Source organism: Coregonus lavaretus (genome assembly GCF_964263955.1).
Source record: "Coregonus lavaretus genome assembly, contig: HAP1_SCAFFOLD_411, whole genome shotgun sequence".
Taxonomy (NCBI): Eukaryota; Metazoa; Chordata; class Actinopteri; order Salmoniformes; family Salmonidae; genus Coregonus; species Coregonus lavaretus.
In genome coordinates, this window is record NW_028166665.1 from 8,276 (window position 1) to 29,548 (window position 21,273).

Sequence of the window (21,273 nt, forward strand, 5' to 3'; positions counted from 1 at the left end):
GGTAGCTCGGTGGAGAAAGAGAGCAGGGACTCTGCAGAGGAGGGAGAGAAGCCCCAGGAGGGGAAAGGGTGAGTGACACACATGCTGATTTGCCTGGTCCAACTACCGTCAAACAGAAATACACTGTTAACCAGTCTAGCTCAAGTCAAGGTGATCAAAGAGTTTCATAGAGCAGGATCAATAACTTAGTCTGCTAACAAATGCTCATATGTACTATGATACAAAAATCAAGTTATCTTGCTGTCTCTGTCTCTGTGTGTGTGTCTGCTTGCCTGTCTGTCTGCCTGTCTGTATCTCTCCCCCATGCAGGCCCAATATGGTGATCCACGTGTGTGACGAGTCTAAGAACCTGAAGCAGGACTTCATGTGTCCCCGTGACCTTCTGATCAACGAGATGCGTTACTTTGCTGAGTACCTCTCTGTTGACCCCCAGCGCTGGGAGGAGGTGGACATCTCTGTGCACTGTGACGTACAGATCTTCGACTGGCTCATGAACTACGTCAAGAGGCACAAAATGGCCGTTGATGGCAACAATGACAAACCCAAGCTCGGTAAAGAATGTAATATATGCTCTCGCACCATATGACTGTACAGTAGCTACATACACTGATGCCTGTACAGTACTAAACCATTCACTTACCTGGGCGTGTCAAATGATAACCATGGAGACGGCATTGCTGTGATTTGGTCACTAATAGTGGTGTGCTTGTTGGTTGGCCTGGCAGTGTGTTTGGTCGGTATGTGGTGTTTGTTGGTTGTGTGGTAACATTGGTTGGTTATGTGGTGTTTGTTGGTTGTGTGGTTACAGAGCCCAGCAATGTGATCTCAATCCTCATCTCCTCCGAGTTCTTGAAGATGGACATGTTAGTAAGTGTTGTAATGGCGTGAGCTGGGTTGCTATGCCGGTTGCAATGTACTGTACGTGAAGCGTTTTCGGGGGGCCCTGGTTTTCTGTTGTAGCTGAAGAACAAACGCAAAGTGGCTGAACTGAAAATATTTTGGACAGATTTTGGCGAGGAGTGAAACCTCTCGCTTCGCCTCTTCCTCTCTGCTGCAGTACATGAACCAGTACATGAACCAGTACATGAACCAGTACATGAACCAGCAAGCTTTTGTTGGTCGTTGAGTAAAATAGCCCTCAAGAAAAAAAACGGAAAACCAATCAGCTAGTTAGGCGAAGAGGCTTCACTCTTCACTTTAGTCCAAAACAGAAAACGAGGGGCCTTTCGAACTGTTAACTTCCTGTTGCATGGTTGCCATTAGAGGTGTTTTTAGAATTGTAACATGTTACTTTTATTGCAAGTAGGTGACATATGACCTCCCAAGGCATTGAACAAACTCAATAACCTGTTTATGTTGACCTCTCATAGGTGGAGGAGTGTATTCTGTACTGTCACATGTTGACCTCTCATACAGTGGGGAGAACAAGTATTTGATACACTGCCGATTTTGCAGGTTTTCCTACTTACAAAGCATGTAGAGGTCTGTAATTTTTATCATAGGTACACTTCAACTGTGAGAGACGGAATCTAAAAAATCACAAAAATCACATTGTATGATTTTTAAGTAATTCATTTGGATTTTATTGCATGACATAAGTATTTCATACATCAGAAAAGCAGAACTTTAATATTTGGTACAGAAACCTTTGTTTGCAATTACAGAGATCATACGTTTCCTGTAGGTCTTGACCAGGTTTGCACACACTGCAGCAGGGATTTTGGCCCACTCCTCCATACAGACCTTCTCCAGATCCTTCAGGTTTCGGGGCTGTCGCTGGGCAATACGGACTTTCAGCTCCCTCCAAAGATTTTCTATTGGGTTCAGGTCTGGAGACTGGCTAGGCCACTCCAGGACCTTGAGATGCTTCTTACGGAGCCACTCCTTAGTTGCCCTGGCTGTGTGTTTCGGGTCGTTGTCATGCTGGAAGACCCAGCCACAACCCATCTTCAATGCTCTTACTGAGGGAAGGAGGTTATTGGCCAAGATCTCGCGATACATGGCCCCATCCATCCTCCCCTCAATACGGTGCAGTCGTCCTGTCCCCTTTGCAGAAAAGCATCCCCAAAGAATGATGTTTCCACCTCCATGCTTCACGGTTGGGATGGTGTTCTTGGGGTTGTACTCATCCTTCTTCTTCCTCCAAACACGGCGAGTGGAATTTAGACCAAAAATCTCTATTTTTGTCTCATCAGACCACATGACCTTCTCCCATTCCTCCTCTGGATCATCCAGATGGTCATTGGCAAACTTCAGACGGGCCTGGACATGCGCTGGCTTGAGCAGGGGGACCTTGCGTGCGCTGCAGGATTTTAATCCATGACGGCGTAGTGTGTTACTAATGGTTTTCTTTGAGACTGTGGTCCCAGCTCTCTTCAGGTCATTGACCAGGTCCTGCCGTGTAGTTCTGGGCTGATCCCTCACCTTCCTCATGATCATTGATGCCCCACGAGGTGAGATCTTGCATGGAGCCCCAGACCGAGGGTGATTGACCGTCATCTTGAACTTCTTCCATTTTCTAATAATTGCGCCAACAGTTGTTGCCTTCTCACCAAGCTGCTTGCCTATTGTCGTGTAGCCCATCCCAGCCTTGTGCAGGTCTACAATTTTATCCCTGATGTCCTTACACAGCTCTCTGGTCTTGACAATTGTGGAGAGGTTGGAGTCTGTTTGATTGAGTGTGTGGACAGGTGTCTTTTATACAGGTAACGAGTTCAAACAGGTGCAGTTAATACAGGTAATGAGTGGAGAACAGGAGGGCTTCTTAAAGAAAAACTAACAGGTCTGTGAGAGCCGGAATTCTTACTGGTTGGTAGGTGATCAAATACTTATGTCATGCAATAAAATGCAAATTAATTACTTAAAAATCATACAATGTGATTTTCTGGATTTTTGTTTTAGATTCCGTCTCTCACAGTTGAAGTGTACCTATGATAAAAATTACAGACCTCTACATGCTTTGTAAGTAGGAAAACCTGCAAAATCGGCAGTGTATCAAATACTTGTTCAGTACTGTCACATGTTGACCTCTCATAGGTGGAGGAGTGTATTCAGTACTGTCACATGTTGACCTCTCATAGGTGGAGGAGTGTATTCAGTACTGTCACATGTTGACCTCTCATAGGTGGAGGAGTGTATTCAGTACTGTCACATGTTGACCTCTCATAGGTGAAGGAGTGTATTCAGTACTGTCACATGTTGACCTCTCATAGGTGGAGGAGTGTATTCAGTACTGTCACATGTTGACCTCTCATAGGTGGAGGAGTATTCAGTACTGTCACATGTTGACCTCTCATAGGTGGAGGAGTGTATTCAGTACTGTCACAAGCACATGAGTGCCATCGTGGCCACACCCTGCAACATGAACTGCATCAACAGTAACCTGGCAGCGCACATCGCTGACCTCTTCAGCCACAACGAGGCAGACGACGTCATGGACAGAAAAGACAAGTTCAAAAGGTAGGCCTAGAGATTTTGGCAGGCCTGGTAGACCGATCATTCTGCTACTGCCAACACCTTTGATTTCTCCCTTTCTCAGTAAGTTATTCCAGAAGAAGATTGAGTGTCTCTTCGATCCTGACTATAAGAACCAGGACTCCCCAGGCAACGCATCAACTCTGTACAGGTGTGTGGCAGCTCTGGGGTGCATTGGTCTGTCTGTCATTGGTCTTATTCATTTGGGCACACAACAGAAAACATTTTGCAACAGAAAAATGAAAATGAGCATTTCTTACTGGACAGTGTCGTGACGTGACTTTGCATTAATGTGATTACTGTTATTTATCAAATCAATTAACTATGTTTAATTGTTACTTGATTAAATTAATCATGTAACAATTAACTAATTAGGAAGTTGGGGCACCACGGAAGAAGTTGTTTAACGAGTTAAACTCTTAGAAGATCTCCCGAATTAAACTCTTAGAAGATATATATATATATATATATATATATATATATGTGTTATATATCGATAACAGTCACTTATTAAATCATGACCTCATCAGTCTCATTCTGAATATCGCATAATCCTTGAACCTACAAGAAACCTAACCTTATGGATTAATCAGCTATACACAAATTGGCTTAATTATTTATTTACTAACTAACTAAATAATAACACAGAATACATAAACACACACACACACACAGTATAGATTATTGATTACTAACGTAATACAATGAAAACAGGTCCCTATTGGACTGGACTAACAATAGCATGACTGCTTGGTTAGGGGAAGAAGGGGTCAAGTGAAAGGGAGAGACAGAGATTCAATTTATCGTTGTTACATTTGGAAACACGCTCACAGTAATCGTAATACTTAGCACCCTAAACACCGCTCATTCGGATAAGAAATGCAATGCGTATATTTACACGTAGCTGTCCTTGATCGTCGTCTCTCTGTTGAACCACTTTCTCAAAAAACGTTTTGAGTGTTTCATCCCACTTCGGTGAGACTCGGCTTGTCTTCAAATGGCGTGTCTGAGATGGGATTGTCCTTCCCAACTCGTGTCTTCAGTGAAAGTTCTAGATAACTTTACATGCCAGCTGCAGACTGATATGATACAGTCTAGTGAGTTTCTTCTTCTTCTTGTGTAGAGATTGAGAGTTTCAGAGTTTCTCACCGTTTCCTGTTCTTAGAGTGTCAACCATTTGTAACGTTCAGTTTCCGCTGCACGTCGGCTGGTCCTGTAGATGTTCAACCATTTGTAACGTGAGCTCGCGCTTCACGTCGGCTGGTCTTTCTGGTCTAACCATTTTAAAGCCGTGTAGCCACAGCGACTGGTCTTTCTGGTCTAACCATTTTAAAGCCGTGTAGCCACAGCTCCACGCTTCCTGGTCTCTGATTCACAGTTTCTAACCGTTCTAAACGAGCAGGTCTTCTGTTAATTTGTCTTTCAAGCCCTCTTGGTAAAAGGGGCGTTCCTACTGGCTGACACGATCTCTGATGGCACTTGGGGTGTGACTAGTCCCTGTGCATAGTTTATATGAAAAACTATTATCTCATTAAAGACTCAAATCACATTCCTATCTTCACCAAAATACTCTCATACTTAATCATATATTTTATACAACATTTAGATGTAAACTTGACTGATAAAGGGGGTATCCTTCTTTCTTCTTAAGTTACAGTATTTGGTTCATACAGTTTTTAATAACATCACAAAATAATAAACAATATGACATGATTATTCTTTAGACCCCCACTGACCATTCCAAATATTCGGATGTTAGGATTATTGTTCCAGTGTTTACTTTTTGGACGTTTATAGTTTTGGCGGCAAAAGTCTCTGGAACAAAGAAAATCTAATTCTTCCCATACTAGAGACCAAAAGGAGTCCTTTTCTGCAAACTATTTATGACCGGCTGTTAAGTCATAAAACCGTCCCAACTCCTCCGTCTCCTCTCCTGTGGGAGAGAGGGGGGGTCTGGCTATCTGTCAGCCATTTGCCAAGCTGATCTGGCACCTTTGATCCTCACCAAGGAGAGAGTCATGACACTAGGTAGATGCCTACCTGTTTCAGTCTGTTTTCTTCTGTTTGTGCCCAATGAATACGACTCATGTTAACCTCTCCTAACCACCGAACTGCAACTTGTCTTTCCCAGGTGTGCTCTGTGCCTGAAGCTGCTGACCAAGGACACAGAGAGGAAGATCTCCTGCATCCCAGGGAAGATCAACATCGACCCTCGAGGAGACATCACCTACACTCACAGCAGGTCCTGTACCACCCAGTTACACCTTGGTGGCGCTTACAACGCCACCAAGCGTTGGTTGTGGGTTCGATTCCCTCTGTGGCCACCCATACGTAAAATGTATGCACGCATGACTGTAAAGGGTCTATCAGAGTACCAAACATGGACTCGTACACACAGCAATGTTCTAGAATATTGCACCGTTGGGTTTCATACTATTCAAATTCTCAGCGCAGCTCAAGCAATTTCTCTAACTGTCAACACATTCAAATTAATAGAGGACGTGTACCGGAAAGTCGTTGGTTGGGAATTGTGGGGAGATACGTGTTCGGGCTGTGCGTGCCCCGCGGATGGTTGTCTCAGAGCTGCGTAGCTATGTTACATTGGGATGCCGGACCAACGTCTCTCAGCGTCTGTGGACTGTGATTTACGGTTAAGTCGCTTTGGATAAAAACGTCTGCTATATGGAATATATTATTATTATTATTATTATTATTATTATTATTATTATATTACTTATTTCTGCTCTATCAAGAGACATCTTCACTGTTATCCTATGGATGTTTATAGTGATAAATGCTAAAGAAACCATATCATTATTAGGTAAATATATTATTGCTACAATTTACCATGTCATTTCAAAGTATATCCCAGGTAGAAAGGGTACTTAGCAATAAAGCACAGTAAAGCCTGAATATCCGTCTCCAAGGACCAGTAAGTAGCCTTGCCTGAGCAAGCCGGAACGACTCATAGGAGCAGGAGCCTATCTCCTGTTTCTGTAGCGAGGCAGCGTGATGTACCAGTACACCCCCTGGACAGGACACTAGTCTATCTCAGGGCCTTACCCCCAATCTATCTCCTTAATGCTGAGTGCCAAGCAGAACTCCCAACCTTCCAATCTCAGGGCCTTACCCCCAATCTATCTCCTTAATGCTGAGTGCCAAGCAGAACTCCCAACCTTCCAATCTCAGGGCCTTACCCCCAATCTATCTCCTTAATGCTGAGTGCCAAGCAGAACTCCCAACCTTCCAATCTCTGGGCCTTACCCCCAATCTATCTCCTTAATGCTGAGTGCCAAGCAGAACTCCCAACCTTCCAATCTCAGGGCCTTACCCCCAATCTATCTCCTTAATGCTGAGTGCCAAGCAGAACTCCCAACCTTCCAATCTCAGGGCCTTACCCCCAATCTATCTCCTTAATGCTGAGTGCCAAGCAGAACTCCCAACCTTCCAATCTCAGGGCCTTACCCCCAATCTATCTCCTTAATGCTGAGTGCCAAGCAGAACTCCCAACCTTCCAATCTCAGGGCCTTACCCCCAATCTATCTCCTTAATGCTGAGTGCCAAGCAGAACTCCCAACCTTCCAATCTCAGGGCCTTACCCCCAATCTATCTCCCTTAATGCTGAGTGCCAAGCAGAACTCCCAACCTTCCAATCTCAGGGTGGACACTCTAACCATAAGGCCAGTGAGTTGGTTCCAAGGACCAGGCTGGACAAAATTGTTTTGTGGCGGAACAGCTTCAAGAAACATGAACAGAATAAAGGACAGTCATTTCTATGACTACCTCTGGTCTGTAGACAGAAGAGATGGGAGGTCCATGATTACATGTTCTATGACTACCACTGGTCTGTAGACAGAAGAGATGGGAGGTCCGTGATTACATGTTCTATGACTACCACTGGTCTGTAGGCAGAAGAGATGGGAGGTCCATGATTACATGTTCTATGACTACCTCTGGTCTGTAGGCAGAAGAGATGGGAGGTCCATGATTACATGTTCTATGACTACCACTGGTCTGTAGGCAGAAGAGATGGGAGGTCCATGATTACATGTTCTATGACTACCACTGGTCTGTAGACAGAAGAGATGGGAGGTCCATGATTACATGTTCTATGACTACCACTGGACTATAGGCAGAAGAGATGGGAGGTCCATGATTACATGTTCTATGACTACCACTGGTCTGTAGGCAGAAGAGATGGGAGGTCCATGATTACATGTTCTATGAATACCACTGGTCTGTAGGCAGAAGAGATGGGAGGTCCATGATTACATGTTCTATAACTACCACTGGTCTGTAGGCAGAAGAGATGGGAGGTCCATGATTACATGTTCTATGACTACCACTGGTCTGTAGGCAGAAGAGATGGGAGGTCCATGATTACATGTTCTATGACTACCACTGGTCTGTAGACAGAAGAGATGGGAGGTCCATGATTACATGTTCTATGACTACCACTGGTCTGTAGGCAGAAGAGATGGGAGGTCCATGATTACATGTTCTATGACTACCACTGGTCTGTAGGCAGAAGAGATGGGAGGTCCATGATTACATGTTCTATGACTACCTCTGGTCTGTAGGCAGAAGAGATGGGAGGTCCATGATTACATGTTCTATGACTACCACTGGTCTGTAGGCAGAAGAGATGGGAGGTCCATGATTACATGTTCTATGACTACCACTGGTCTGTAGGCAGAAGAGATGGGAGGTCCATGATTACATGACAGGGCTGTATGAGGAGCTGAAGTCCTGGGTGCTGGTCTACTGGAGGATCTGGGGTACCGTCAACCACCTCACCTGCTCCCACTGCCAACAGGTAGGGGAAGCCCTAGTAACATTGTGTAATGACAATGCATTCAGAATGATTGTTTGTCAATACCGTGTGTGTGTGTCCAGGCGTTTGTGTGTGCAGAGCTGTCCCACTGTCGGTATCACCCAGAGGGTGTGTTGTACCCGGGCATGGGGGCAGAGCAGGGCTGGCACGGGGCGGGCATCTACCCCTGCTGCAACCAGAGGACGCTACGCTTTGACCCCACCGGCATGCCCAAGGTAGGAATACACACTCACTCACTCACACTTGGAGTTGTGAGGTGACCATGTTTTGAATAGTTTACACATTTAACACACTTCACACTTGAATCTTGTCAAAACCGTGTGTGTGTGTGTGTCTGTGTGTCTCAGGGCTGTAAGATGCGGGACCACATAGTGAATGTGTCAGACAGTGGAGACTGTACTGGGGACCACCAGGTAAACTCAGCCCAGACCAGACTACTCAATGACCTGCTACTACACAGAGAGACAGTGTGTGTACCCAGCACACCCCCTCCAGAGACAGGGTAAGAGACAGTGTTGTACCCAGCACACCCCCTCCAGAGACAGGGTAAGAGACAGTGTTGTACCCAGCACACCCCCTCCAGAGACAGGGTAAGAGACAGTGTTGTACCCAGCACCCCCCCTCCAGAGACAGGGTAAGAGACAGTGTTGTACCCAGCACACCCCCTCCAGAGACAGGGTAAGAGACAGTGTTGTACCCAGCACACCCCCTCCAGAGACAGGGTAAGAGACAGTGTTGTACCCAGCACACCCCCTCCAGAGACAGGGTAAGAGACAGTGTTGTACCCAGCACACCCCCTCCAGAGACAGGGTAAGAGACAGTGTGTGTACCCAGCACCCCCCCTCCAGAGACAGGGTAAGAGACAGTGTTGTACCCAGCACACCCCCTCCAGAGACAGGGTAAGAGACAGTGTTGTACCCAGCACACCCCCTCCAGAGACAGGGTAAGAGACAGTGTTGTACCCAGCACTCCCCCTCCAGAGACAGGGTAAGAGACAGTGTGTGTACCCAGCACACCCCCTCCAGAGACAGGGTAAGAGACAGTGTTGTACCCAGCACTCCCCCTCCAGAGACAGGGTAAGAGACAGTGTGTGTACCCAGCACACCCCCTCCAGAGACAGGGTAAGAGACAGTGTTGTACCCAGCACACCCCCTCCAGAGACAGGGTAAGAGACAGTGTGTGTACCCAGCACACCCCCTCCAGAGACAGGGTAAGAGACAGTGTTGTACCCAGCACCCCCCCTCCAGAGACAGGGTAAGAGACAGTGTTGTACCCAGCACACCCCCTCCAGAGACAGGGTAAGAGACAGTGTGTGTACCCAGCACACCCCCTCCAGAGACAGGGTAAGAGACAGTGTTGTACCCAGCACCCCCCCTCCAGAGACAGGGTAAGAGACAGTGAGTGTGTGTGTGCGTGCGTGGTGTGTTTTTGTGTCTTATGATAGGTTTAGCGTTTAATGGTACTCCCCTGTTCTCTCTCTCTTTCTCTCTGTGTGTCTGTGTGCCAGGCCTGTAGAGTCCCCCTCCAGTGGTTCGGAGAGGGGGGAGCGGGTACTGGACTGTGACATCCTGGTAGAGCCGGGGCTTCTGGGACTTCAGAGAGTAGAGGGCACCACCGTGAGTCTACAACTATTTATTTATTTATCCAGGCAAATTCATATTCACAACTAGAATGAAAAGTTTAAAGAAACTTTAGTGTGCTTGCTCAAACTTGTTATTTACAATGACGACCAGACATCATTGATATACCTATCTGGCTACACATTTGTCTACTAGCTACATAAAATCTAATTTTAAACCTAACCTTAACCACACTGCTAACCCTAATGCATAATCAATCCTAACCTTATATTAATTTTGTTAAAATTAATTTTTACGATCTAGCCAATTTTGACCTTGCTGCTGGCCCATCTTCAGAAATCACTCGGTTCTGCCTACAGGGCAAGATTCATGACAATAAACGTTGACTTGCGCTTGATTTGTGGAGTCATCGATAGGCCTATAGTCTGATTCAACCTATTTCAAACAGATACACTATAGGCCTAGCTAACTCAACCTATTTCTTTGCAGTTTTCCCTGTTGAAAAACTGGAGCCGGCAACTGGTATGATCAACTTCTATTGTTTCCAGATGTAATTGTGCTGCAGTGTGTGTGTGTGTCCGTGTCTGTATTGGTGTGTTTGTGTGTGTATGAGGTGACATGTTACAGTAGTGACACAGTATACCTTAGTACCAACTGAACCAGCTGAAGGCTGAGGGCCAGTCTGTTCGCGCTGTCATTCCAACTCCTCATGCTTAGTTAATGAGCAACGGTGTAAGGTTAGACCCCAAACAGATCTGGGACCAGGCTATCTAAGCCCTGACATGCCCTCCTTTGATCCCCTGTGTCAGAGGCAGCAGACGCTGCTGTCTGAGGATGAGGAGTATACCACGGGGTCAGAGGTCACTGAGGACGAGGTGGGGGATGAAGAGGAGGCCACCAAGAAACAAGGTAGAGTAATTAGGCTATCTGATTTGGTTTATACTCTAATTAAAAAACAATATGGCTGAGCGGGATGAGGCAAAGGGAATGAGTCTGACAACACAGCAGACTGGCAACCATACAGGCAACTGAGAAATCACACAACTAAACTAAACAAAAAGAAGAATCAACTACACTATGGAACAGAGATAAATGATATAAAGAATGATAGTAAAAAGCTCTGGAGTATTTTAAATGAAATTCTAGGCGAAAAAGCTAACTCTGCTCCATCTGTCATTGAGGCAGAGGGCTTGTTCATTTAAAAAACGTTGATATTGCCAACCACTTTAATAGCTTTTTTATTGACAAGATTAGCAAATTTAGGCATGACATTCAAACAACAAACGCTGAGCCTTCATACATAATGGACCAAATAATGAAAGACGAGCACTGTAGTTTTGAGTTACACAAAGGGTGGGTGTGGAAGAGGTGAAAAAATGGTTGCTATCTATAAATAAGGACAAACCACCTGGTACCGACAACCTGGATGGTAAATTGTGGAGGTTGGTGGCGGAATACATTGTTACTCCTGTTGGCCACATCTTCAATTTAAGCCTAGAAGACGGTGTGTGCCCTCAGACATGGAGGGAGGCAAAGGTCATTCCGCTGCCCAAGAATAGCAGAGCACCCTTTAATGGTTCAAACAGCCGACCAATCAGCATGTTACAAGTGCTTAGCAAACTCTGAAAAAAATACAAATACAAAGTTATTTTACAGAAAACTAATAAACAACAGACTTTCAGCACGCTTATAGGGAAGGGTACTCAACATGCTTGGCACTGACACAAATGACTGATGATTGGCTGAAAGAAATTGATACTAAGAAGATTGTGGAAGATGCTCTGTTAGACTTTAGTGCAGCTTTGGATGTCATTGGTCATAACCTATTGCTGAAAAAAACGTAGGTGTTATGGATTTGCATCCTCTGCCTTATTATGGATTGAGAGTTACCTACAGTTGAAGTCGGAAGTTTACGTACACTTAGGTTGGAGTCATTAAAAATCATTTTTCAACCACTCCACACATTTCTTGTTAACAAACTATAGTTTTGGCAAGTCGGTTAGGACATCTACTTTGTGCATGACACAAGTAATTTTTTCCTTATAATTCACTACAGTATATCACAATTCCAGTGGGTCAGAAGTTTACATACACTAAGTTGACTGTGCCTTTAAACAGCTTGGAAAATTCCAGAAAATGATGTCATAGCCTATCAGAAGGTTCTAAAGCCAATTGACATCATTTGAGTCAATTGGAGGTGTACATGTGGATGTATTTCAAGGCCTACCTTCAAACTCAGTGCCTCTTTGCTTGACATCATGGGAAAATCAAAAGAAATCAGCCAAGACCTCAGAAAAGAAATTGTAGACCTCCACAAGTCTGGTTCATCCTTGGGAGCAATTTCCAAAGCCTGAAGGTACCATGTTCATCTGTACAAACAATAGTACGCAAGTATAAACACCATGGAACCACGCAGCCATCATACCGCTCAGGAAGGAGACGCGTTCTGTCTCCTAGAGATGAACGTACTTTGGTGTGAAAAGTGCAAATCAATCCCAGAACAACAGCAAAGGACCTTGTGAAGATGCTGGAGGAAACAGGTACAAAAGTATCTATATCCACAGTAAAACGAGACCTATATCGACATAACCTGAAAGGCCGCTCTGCAAGGAAGAAGCCACTGCTCCAAAACCGCCATAAAAAAGCCAGACTACGGTTTGCAACTGCACATGGGGACAAAGATCGTACTTTTTGGAGAATTGTCCTCTGGTCTGATGAAACAAAAATAGAACTGTTTGGCCATAATGACTATCGTTATGTTTGAAGGAAAAAGGGGGCAGCTTGCAAGCCGAAGAACACCATCCCAACCATGAAGCACGGGGGTGGCAGCATCATGCTGTGGGGGTGCTTTGCTGCAGGAGGGACTGGTGCACTTCACAAAATAGATGGCATCATGAGGAAGGAAACTTATGTGGATATATTGAAGCAACATTTCAAGACATCAGTCAGGAAGTTAAAGCTTGGTCGCAAATGGGTCTTCCAAATGGACAATGACCCCAAACATACTTCCAAAGTTGTGGCAAAATGGCTTAAGGACAACAAAGTCAAGGTATTGGAGTGGCCATCACAAAGCCCTGACCTCCAATCCTATAGAAAATGTGTGGGCAGAACTGAAAAAGCGTGTACGAGCAAGGAGGCCTACAAACCTGACTCAGTTACACCAGCTCTGTCAGGAGGAATGGGCCAACATTCACCCAACTTATTGTGGGAAGCTTGTGGAAGGCTACCCGAAACGTTTGACCCAAGTTAAACAATTTTAAAGGCAATGCTACCAAATACTAATTGAGTGTATGTAAACTTCTGACCCACTGGGAATGTGATGAAATAAATAAAAGCTTAAATAAATCATTCTCTCTACTATTATTCGGACATTTCATATTCCTAAAATAAAGTGGTGATCCTAACTGACCTAAGACAGGGAATTTTTACTAGGATTAAATGTCAGGAATTGTGAAATTACACGTCGGCTGCAACAGTAAAATAAATAACTGACACCCTTAACATAGAGCTCCAGTTAGTTTTAGAATGGGTAATAATCAATAGGCTGGAGCTAAATATCAAAAAAATGAAAAGCATCATTTTTGGGATAAATCACTTGCTCAATGCTAAACCTAATTTAAGATATATTATTGAATAATGTGGCGATTGAGCAAGTTAAGGAGACTAAACTGCTGGGTGTCACCCTAGCAAGCTGTCATCAAAACATATAGACTCAATGGTTGCTAAAATAGGAAGAGGTCTGTCAATGATATGGCGTTGCTCTGCCTTCTTGACATCTGTCGACCAGAAAGGTCCTTTAGGCCCTAGTTTTGGTATTGGATGTGTTGAAGGTACCGAACTGTCTGTTCAAGCAGTTGGCACACAGTTCGGACACTTGTCGGTACAACACAGGACATGCCACCAGAGGTCTCTTCACAGTCCCCACGTCTAGGACAGAGGCTGGGAAACACACAGTATTAAATAGAGCCATGACTACATGGAACTCTCTGCCACCCCAGGAAACTCCAGCTGGCAATAAAACCAGATTCAAAAAGCAGATTCAAAAAAACACCTTACTGCACAAAGGGGACTGTGACGAGACACAGCCATTTTATTTATCTTGTATTGTAATTTGCACTGTATTATACCTAGATATTGTGTGTATGTACTGATATGTGGGCTATGTGTGGCATTGTAAATGTATGTATTTCAGTCCTTGACTAATAATGTTCTGTACTATGTATTATGTCATGTTTCATGTGGAACCCAGGAAGAGTAGCTGATGCTTTTACAGCGGCTAATGGGGATCCTAATAAATACCAAATGCCAATTACCAAACAGGCTTTCAAACAAGGTAGAGTAGGGGACAATCTCAATTGCGTTTCCTTGATTCCTCGTGTCCTCTCTCCTCGCCTTCTTCTGAAAACCCATTGGATGAGAAGGTCAGAGGGGAGGGACCTCTGACCTCGTCTAATGGGTTTTGAGAAGGTGGTGAGGAAAGAGGACACGAGGAATCAAGGAAACTCAATTGAGATTGTCCCTATGTCAGAAGACCACACTGTATGTTATGATGAATCACCACTGTGTTTATTGAAATAAATAAATGAATATATCTAAATGAAGAAGTAAGGTGTAGCGCACTACAGCCAGCAGATGGCAGTATCTTATTGGTGCATGGGCTGCTCATTGTGAAATTGAATTGGGGTTTGTATACATTTTGAAATCTGTCTGCAGCTATGAGCTATCAGTTGTAATTGAATCATGAACTGCTTATGGATGTAACAACATATGGGTTTTCTATGTGTTCATTGTTAGCTGCTAAGAAGGCCAAGAAGTCGAGCAAACCTCTGAAGAGGCAGATGTCCTCACCCAGTTTCCACCGTAAAGAGAAAGCAGTGGAGAAAGTGAGTGTACTTCTCTCGTTTATACCTGAGACTTAAATAATTGCAATTTTCGTACTTTTCCAAATTCTGTTGGTTTCTTTACAGACACCTTCGAGGGACAACACTCCATTCAGGTGAGGTCAACTTCATCAACTACATGCTTCTTCATCTATTTCACCATTTATGTATCTATGTTTTAAATAGTTTGTGTTTCCAGAGTCAGTGCCCAGAAGAGTAAATGGGACAGCTCTCGCTCCATGCGCTACAACCAGGATGCCCAAAGAGAGGAAGGTAACACAGGCAGGCCTCCGTTAACTTTGTGTGTGTGTTACGATAGTTATGTGCATTATAATTGTCCTCTCTCTCTCGCTCTCTCTCTCTCTTCCTCCCTCCCTCTTCCTCTCTCTCCCTCTCTCCCTCTCTCTCTCTCCCCCTCCGTGTCCCCCAGACCAGCGGCGTATGGTGGAGATCATTGGCCATCTGACTAAGATGAGGTTTGGAGAGCAGGACCAGAGCAAGTCCAAGGACACTAAAGAGGTGTGTAGTAGTGAGTTGATTACACCTTTATTTTTAGTAGGGGATAAAACACTAGAAAGTTGAAACATGAAACTTTCTTCATTTACATTGTGTATAGTGTGGTTGTCACTGGTGATTGTGGTTGTTCCAGCGTGCAGCAGGGATCTACTCCAGGCTAGAGGCCCAGTTCAAGTCCTCCTCCCAGGCCAGCGGACGACAGAGTGGTCCTGAGAAAACCCTCAGGTACACACACACACAGGCACATTGTCTCCCCCTACCCTCCTATGTCTGTCTCCCCCTTTTCTGAATTAGTTGTCCCCCCTTTCTGTCTTCTTTTAGAGTGAAGCCGCGCTTCAGTCAAGCTCGGCCCACATAGATGTTGGAAAGAGGAGATGAAGGAAGAAGAGGAGGAAGTGAGAGGATGAAGAGAGAGGAGGAAGAAGAGGAGGAAGAAGAGAGGAGGATGGAGAGAGAGGAGGGAGAGGGAGGAGGGGGAAGAGAGGGAGGGAGAGGAGGTGGAAGGGAGAGGGAGAGAAGAGAGGAGGGGGAAGAGAGGGAGGGAGAGGAGGTGGAAGGGAGAGGGAGAGAAGAGAGGAGGAGGGGGAGGGAGGAGGAGGAGGGGGGAGGGAGGAGGGGGAGGGGGGAGGAGGAAGGAGGAAGGAGGAGGGGGAACGGAGAGGGAGAGGGATGGAGGGAGGGAGAGAGAGGAGGAGGGAGAGAGAGGAAGAGGAAGGGAGAGGATGAAGAGAGAGGAGGAGGAGGATTGAGAGAGGAGGAAGAGAGAGATCCTCATGTGAGAGCTCAGTGGAGCAAACTGACCCAAATGGGTACTGGCAACCTGGCAGCAGCTAACCCTCTCAACCCCACCTTGCTTGCTCCACTGTGCCCCTGCTAATATTTGGGCCTGTATTCATAAAGAGTCTTAGAGTAGGAGTGCCGATCTAGGATCAGTTTTGCATTATACTGAATGGACAGGGGAGACCTGATCCTAGATAAGCAATCCTACTCTGAGACGCTTTATAAATACGGGCCCTAGTCCTGCATTGGTCCTCTTTAGTCCAGGAAGCCTGGTTTTGCCGCAGGGCTTTATAAATACGGGCCCTAGTCCTGCATTGGTCCTCTTTAGTCCAGGAGGCCTGGTTTTGCCGCAGGGCTTTATAAATACGGGCCCTAGTCCTGCATTGGTCCTCTTTAGTCCAGGAAGCCTGGTTTTGCCGCAGGGCTTTATAAATACGGGCCCTAGTCCTGCATTGGTCCTCTTTAGTCCAGGAGGCCTGGTTTTGCCGCAGGGCTTTATAAATACGGGCCCTAGTCCTGCATTGGTCCTCTTTAGTCCAGGAAGCCTGGTTTTGCCGTAGGGCTTTATAAATACGGGCCCTAGTCCTGCATTGGTCCTCTTTAGTCCAGGAGGCCTGGTTTTGCCGCAGGGCTTTATAAATACGGGCCCTAGTCCTGCATTGGTCCTCTTTAGTCCAGGAAGCCTGGTTTTGCCGTAGGGCTTTATAAATACGGGCCCTAGTCCTGCATTGGTCCTCTTTAGTCCAGGAGGCCTGGTTTTGCCGCAGGGCTTTATAAATACGGGCCCTAGTCCTGCATTGGTCCTCTTTAGTCCAGGAGGCCTGGTTTTGCCGTAGGGCTTTCTAGCCCACTTAGAACCCAGTTCAGCCTGACTCAGGTGACTTTGTAACAATCACCTCCCATCGATCACATCTCCTCCTACCTCCCCATTAACTGTATATTACAATGCAATAGGTCACCTTGCTCTAAACCTGTATGCCATAGAATACAATAGAATTTAGCTTAGTGGGTAGCTTAGTGGGTAAGAGCGTTGTGCCAGTAACCGAAAGGTCGCTGGTTCTAATCCCCGAGCCGACTAGGTGAAAAATCTGTCTGTGCCCTTAAGCAAGGCACTTAACCCTAATTGCTCATGTAAGTCGCTCTGGATAAGAGCGTCTGCTAAATGACTAAAATTTAACATAGAAGCTACCCTGTGGTGAGGAATAGGAGTGGTTAGCAGTAGGTAGATAATGGTGAATGAAATGCTGCTGTTTTTGTATCTATATCTGTCTGTGTTGGCTGTACTGTGCACTACTGGGACTAAGATGGCATGGGTGCACTAGACAGTCAGAAATAAAAGTTACATTCCCACCATTTATCTCTACCTTTTTGCTTATTTTCTGTGTCTTGCATTTTGTTCACTTCAACTACTCTCCATTAGATGTCATTATAATATCACAGAAGCAAATCAAACAGTTATTCTTTGTGGTAAGTTCTGTGTCCAGGTTATTACATTGTAATGCAAGCTTTACTCATTCAACTCTGTAATAGAATCTAGAAATGACATTGTTGTCCATTAGATGGCAGCATTGTCTTTCACATTGACTACAGAAAAGTTTCTGACTTCCTGTCAAGTCTACTTTACCCTACTGACCCCACCAAGGACACCTACCTCAAATTGAGTCTAGCTTGCATGATTGTTTTTTTTTTTTATACTATTTTGGTTGTGCTGTACATATCTGGCTGTCTGTTGCCCTCGGAGAAAGAAAAGGCTATTAAGTTCGAGACAATGGGAGAATGAGGGCTTTTGAAAAGAAGGGTAACGCATATTATTAAAACCCCTGTAGGTCTAAGCCCTTAGATCGCAATATCTACTAAGCGAACATATGGAATTGTTTTAAGATGGTCATAAAATTTGATTTGGAATTTTAGGCCCCTGTATAACAAAAAATATTTTATGAAACATTGAATTTAGCCTTAACTGCTACAGCCCATTGAAACTCATTGAATAACACATTTGGATTGTAGGATTGCGTCCCAAATGGCGCCCTATTCACTATATAGGGATTAGGATGCCATTTGGCATGTATCTGGACCCCTTCCCAGCGGTGCTGTGAGCTCTTCAAAAGGGATGCCATACCAGGGATATGGCTCCCTGGAAGCAGACCTGGGTTCAAATACTACTGAAAGTCTTTCAAAAACGTTGTTTGCTCTAGTCTTCCTGGAGTGCCAGGTGGGCAGAGTTTGCCCTTTTAAAACTATTCCATTGGTTCCATTAAGCCAGGCAAGCTCAATCAAGCACGTATACAGTATTTCAAATTATTTTGAATAGTATTTGAACCCAGGTTTGCTCCCTGGAAGTGGGTCAAGGGGGAGTGGGTCTCTGGTTACCCCCAGGGAAGTGCACCCTGTGTGGGATTGGTTTAATGATCATTTCAGCACAAGCTCTGCATTCATGAATTTTTACTGAAAAGGAGCAGGGGCTGACTTTATCACTAAACAAACATGGATGAACATGAACAGCTGTCAGCAGAATGGGGCTGTGGATTCTCTTTCTAAACGGTTCTGTGTATAGCTGGAGCGTGTGCTTGCCCCAGGCATTGCATCCATGATATGGAGTATTGGACCTCCATAAACAGAGTATTTTGTTTCAGTGCGGGACAGTCAGCGTAACCTTTAATGGAATACCAGTATGTTATCAGTGATTAGTGTAGGGGTGCTGTTTTACTGCAGCCCAACCTTGGCCAAAGACGTCAAAAATGGAAATTGACACGCCACAGGAATATCTAGTGTTTGTCGTGTTGTGCGAGTGACGGGGAGCAGACACTGGCATAAAGAGGACAGCGTGACGGAGAGAGGCCCATCATCAGCCTCAGGTTTCACTAGAAATCAGTTGGTGTGTGTGTTCACCTCAGCCAGAGAGAGAGAGATTCTGCCAGCCTGTCAGTATAAATAACAGGAGACCGGGCCTTTAGCCAGTGTAGTGGTTCCTAGAGCAGTTCAACACCCCTATCAGAGCAGTTGCCACCATCCCTCAGTCTTTAACCTCTGGCTCTGGAGGAGCTACAGGGTTTGTAGGCTTTTGTTCCAGCCCAGCACTGAAACACTTTATTCAACAATAAAAGTGTCTCCCGAGTGGCGCAGTGGTCTAAGGCACTGCATCGCAGTGCTAGCTGTGCCACTAGAGATCCTGGTTCGAATCCAGGCTCTGTCGTAGACCGGGAGTCGAGACCCATGGGGCGGCGCACAATTGGCCCAGCGTCGTCCAGGGTAGGGGAGGGAATGGCCGGCTGGGATGTAGCTCAGTTGGTAGAGCATGGCGTTTGCAACGCCAGGGTTGTGGGTTCGTTTCCCACGGGGGGTATGAAAAATACAAATAAATGATGTATGCACTCACTAACTAAGTCGCTCTGGATAAGAGCGTCTGCTAAATGAGTATTGCTTATTAGTTGATAAGGGTCATGTGTTTTAGTGCTTGGCTCTCTGAGGAGAAAGAAGTTACCACAGACAAAAACAGACAGACCAGGGTTGGTGACCACTACTTTAGAGAATATGAATAGTTGAAAATAGAAAAAGAAAGTTACACTTGCTGCCACCACAAAAAAAGCAATGTCCGAAAAGAAATAGAGCCCAGAGGCGTTGGTTATAAAATCCTCAACTTTAATCAGTTCAAAAAGTTTCACAACAAATGTAACACGTAGAGAAGGGGAACTATTTGCCGTTACAGATCGAGTTGGTATTTGGATTTATACATTTGTTGCCTAATTAAACTGTTGGCAACTACTTATTTCGCTCTCTGGAATAAAAGCCTTTTGTTTAGAAGAGATCTTTTTAAAAAAAATGCAAAAATACTAAATTAAATGTAAACCGAGTTCTTTTTATGTTTGCTTGTCAATTAGTTACAATCCTAAATCTCAAAAGCCATCTGAGTGAAGTTAAATAGGAGTTTGTTATAAAGATGCAGCCATCGTGAACCCATAAATATATTTCAATAACCGCTTCTTCTTTCTGTTAAACGTCCATTTTAATGAAGAGCTCACCGTGGAGCAACGATCCTCGCAGAGGAAAACTAAACGCCCATGTCGTCTAGGCGACAGCACACGCACTGAACACACCCACAAAAAAGAAACAAAATAATAATAATAATGTTCCCATGGTAATAAAAGGTGCTATAGAATTGGGATGATATGCACATCATCTGACTGTCTTGCTCCGATGATGCTCCTTCCTGTCTTCCAAGTTCCCACCTCCAGTCACAGCCAGACAACCAAATGCAGTAGGTTTCTTTTCAGTTGGGCGGAGGTTCAACCAACGAGCGCGACCGCTACCCTGACCACCTGGCACACGAAGCAGCAGCATCTCAGACTTCCTTCCTTCATAATCCGCTAGCTTCACATTCTGACCACAATGCATTGGGTTGGGAATCAGACGCAGGGTGCACACACACACACACTTCTAGAACACCACTTCATTCCTTCCCGTCTGTCCGTCACACCACAGTTCTAGAAGCCTGTTTGCTGATAACGCTTTGACACATAGCCCTTGTTGCACAAAAACTCTCCTCAGACTCACTATATATATATATATATGAGGGGTGGGGGGGAGGAAACAAAACTAAGTTTAAAGGTCGTGTCCATACATCCACACCATCTCATGCGGGGGGGGGGGTGACCCATGACCAAACAAACTATACAAGTTTGGGTTAAACAGTGGAAAGATATTACCCAGAAGTCGCCATATAAAAGGTAGCGTAGGTGCCATGTATAAAGGGCCACGGGGTGACGCGGTAGGTCATCATTTACATATTGGCATGGTTTTGGTCGACAAACACCTGATGGATGAGGACGGGCGTGGCTGTCCTCTCCGCACCACAGCAAAGTGACCGAGTGCCTCCCACCTCTCTTCTCTCCTCCTGTTCTGTTAGGGTTAGTTTTATGTGTCTGTTTGTATGTCTGTATGTACAGTAACAGCAGTTTGGTTCCTGTGGCGCGGCGCGGCGGGCAGTGGGTGGCTGGACGTCTCAATCACACATCTCCTCAGGTATTTCGTGGGGGTTGAGGATGCCGGGAACTGACATCTGCAGCTTGTGTTTCTCCTCCTGCGCCTGACGCAGCGACGCCTCCCGCTCCTCCAGGAACAGGTCTGTGGTGTCCTCCCCTGCAAACTCCTACAGGAGGGGAGAGAGAGAGAAACATTACCACACACAAATACAGACAGCAACAGGTCTGTG

The 21,273-nt window shown here is 45.3% G+C and overlaps 2 protein-coding genes across 4 annotated transcripts in view; one reads left to right on the forward strand and one right to left on the reverse strand.

Moving 5' to 3' along the window:
* Positions 1–316: 316 nt before the first annotated feature.
* LOC311114431 (SANT and BTB domain regulator of class switch recombination-like) lies at positions 317–15,682 on the forward strand (the record flags this gene model as incomplete). The annotated part of the gene is made up of 17 exons (XM_084189681.1): positions 317–551; positions 809–867; positions 3,299–3,459; positions 3,539–3,625; positions 5,606–5,716; positions 8,167–8,290; positions 8,371–8,523; positions 8,656–8,810; positions 9,816–9,924; positions 10,378–10,410; positions 10,698–10,797; positions 14,683–14,771; positions 14,856–14,884; positions 14,968–15,041; positions 15,199–15,287; positions 15,418–15,509; positions 15,606–15,682. 17 exons carry the CDS (start codon positions 317–319, stop codon positions 15,640–15,642), a joined length of 1,737 nt encoding a protein of 578 aa, XP_084045807.1. The 3' UTR covers positions 15,643–15,682.
* Positions 15,683–19,686: 4,004 nt separating this feature from the next.
* The window catches only part of LOC311114430 (exportin-1), a 53,326-nt gene continuing 51,739 nt past the window's right edge, over positions 19,687–21,273 (reverse strand). For all 3 annotated transcript variants that reach the window (XM_084189678.1, XM_084189679.1, XM_084189680.1), the window contains one exon: positions 19,687–21,210. In XM_084189678.1, the coding sequence (XP_084045804.1) occupies positions 21,064–21,210 (147 nt within the window). In that variant the 3' untranslated portion in view covers positions 19,687–21,063. The remainder of the gene's footprint in view (positions 21,211–21,273) is intronic.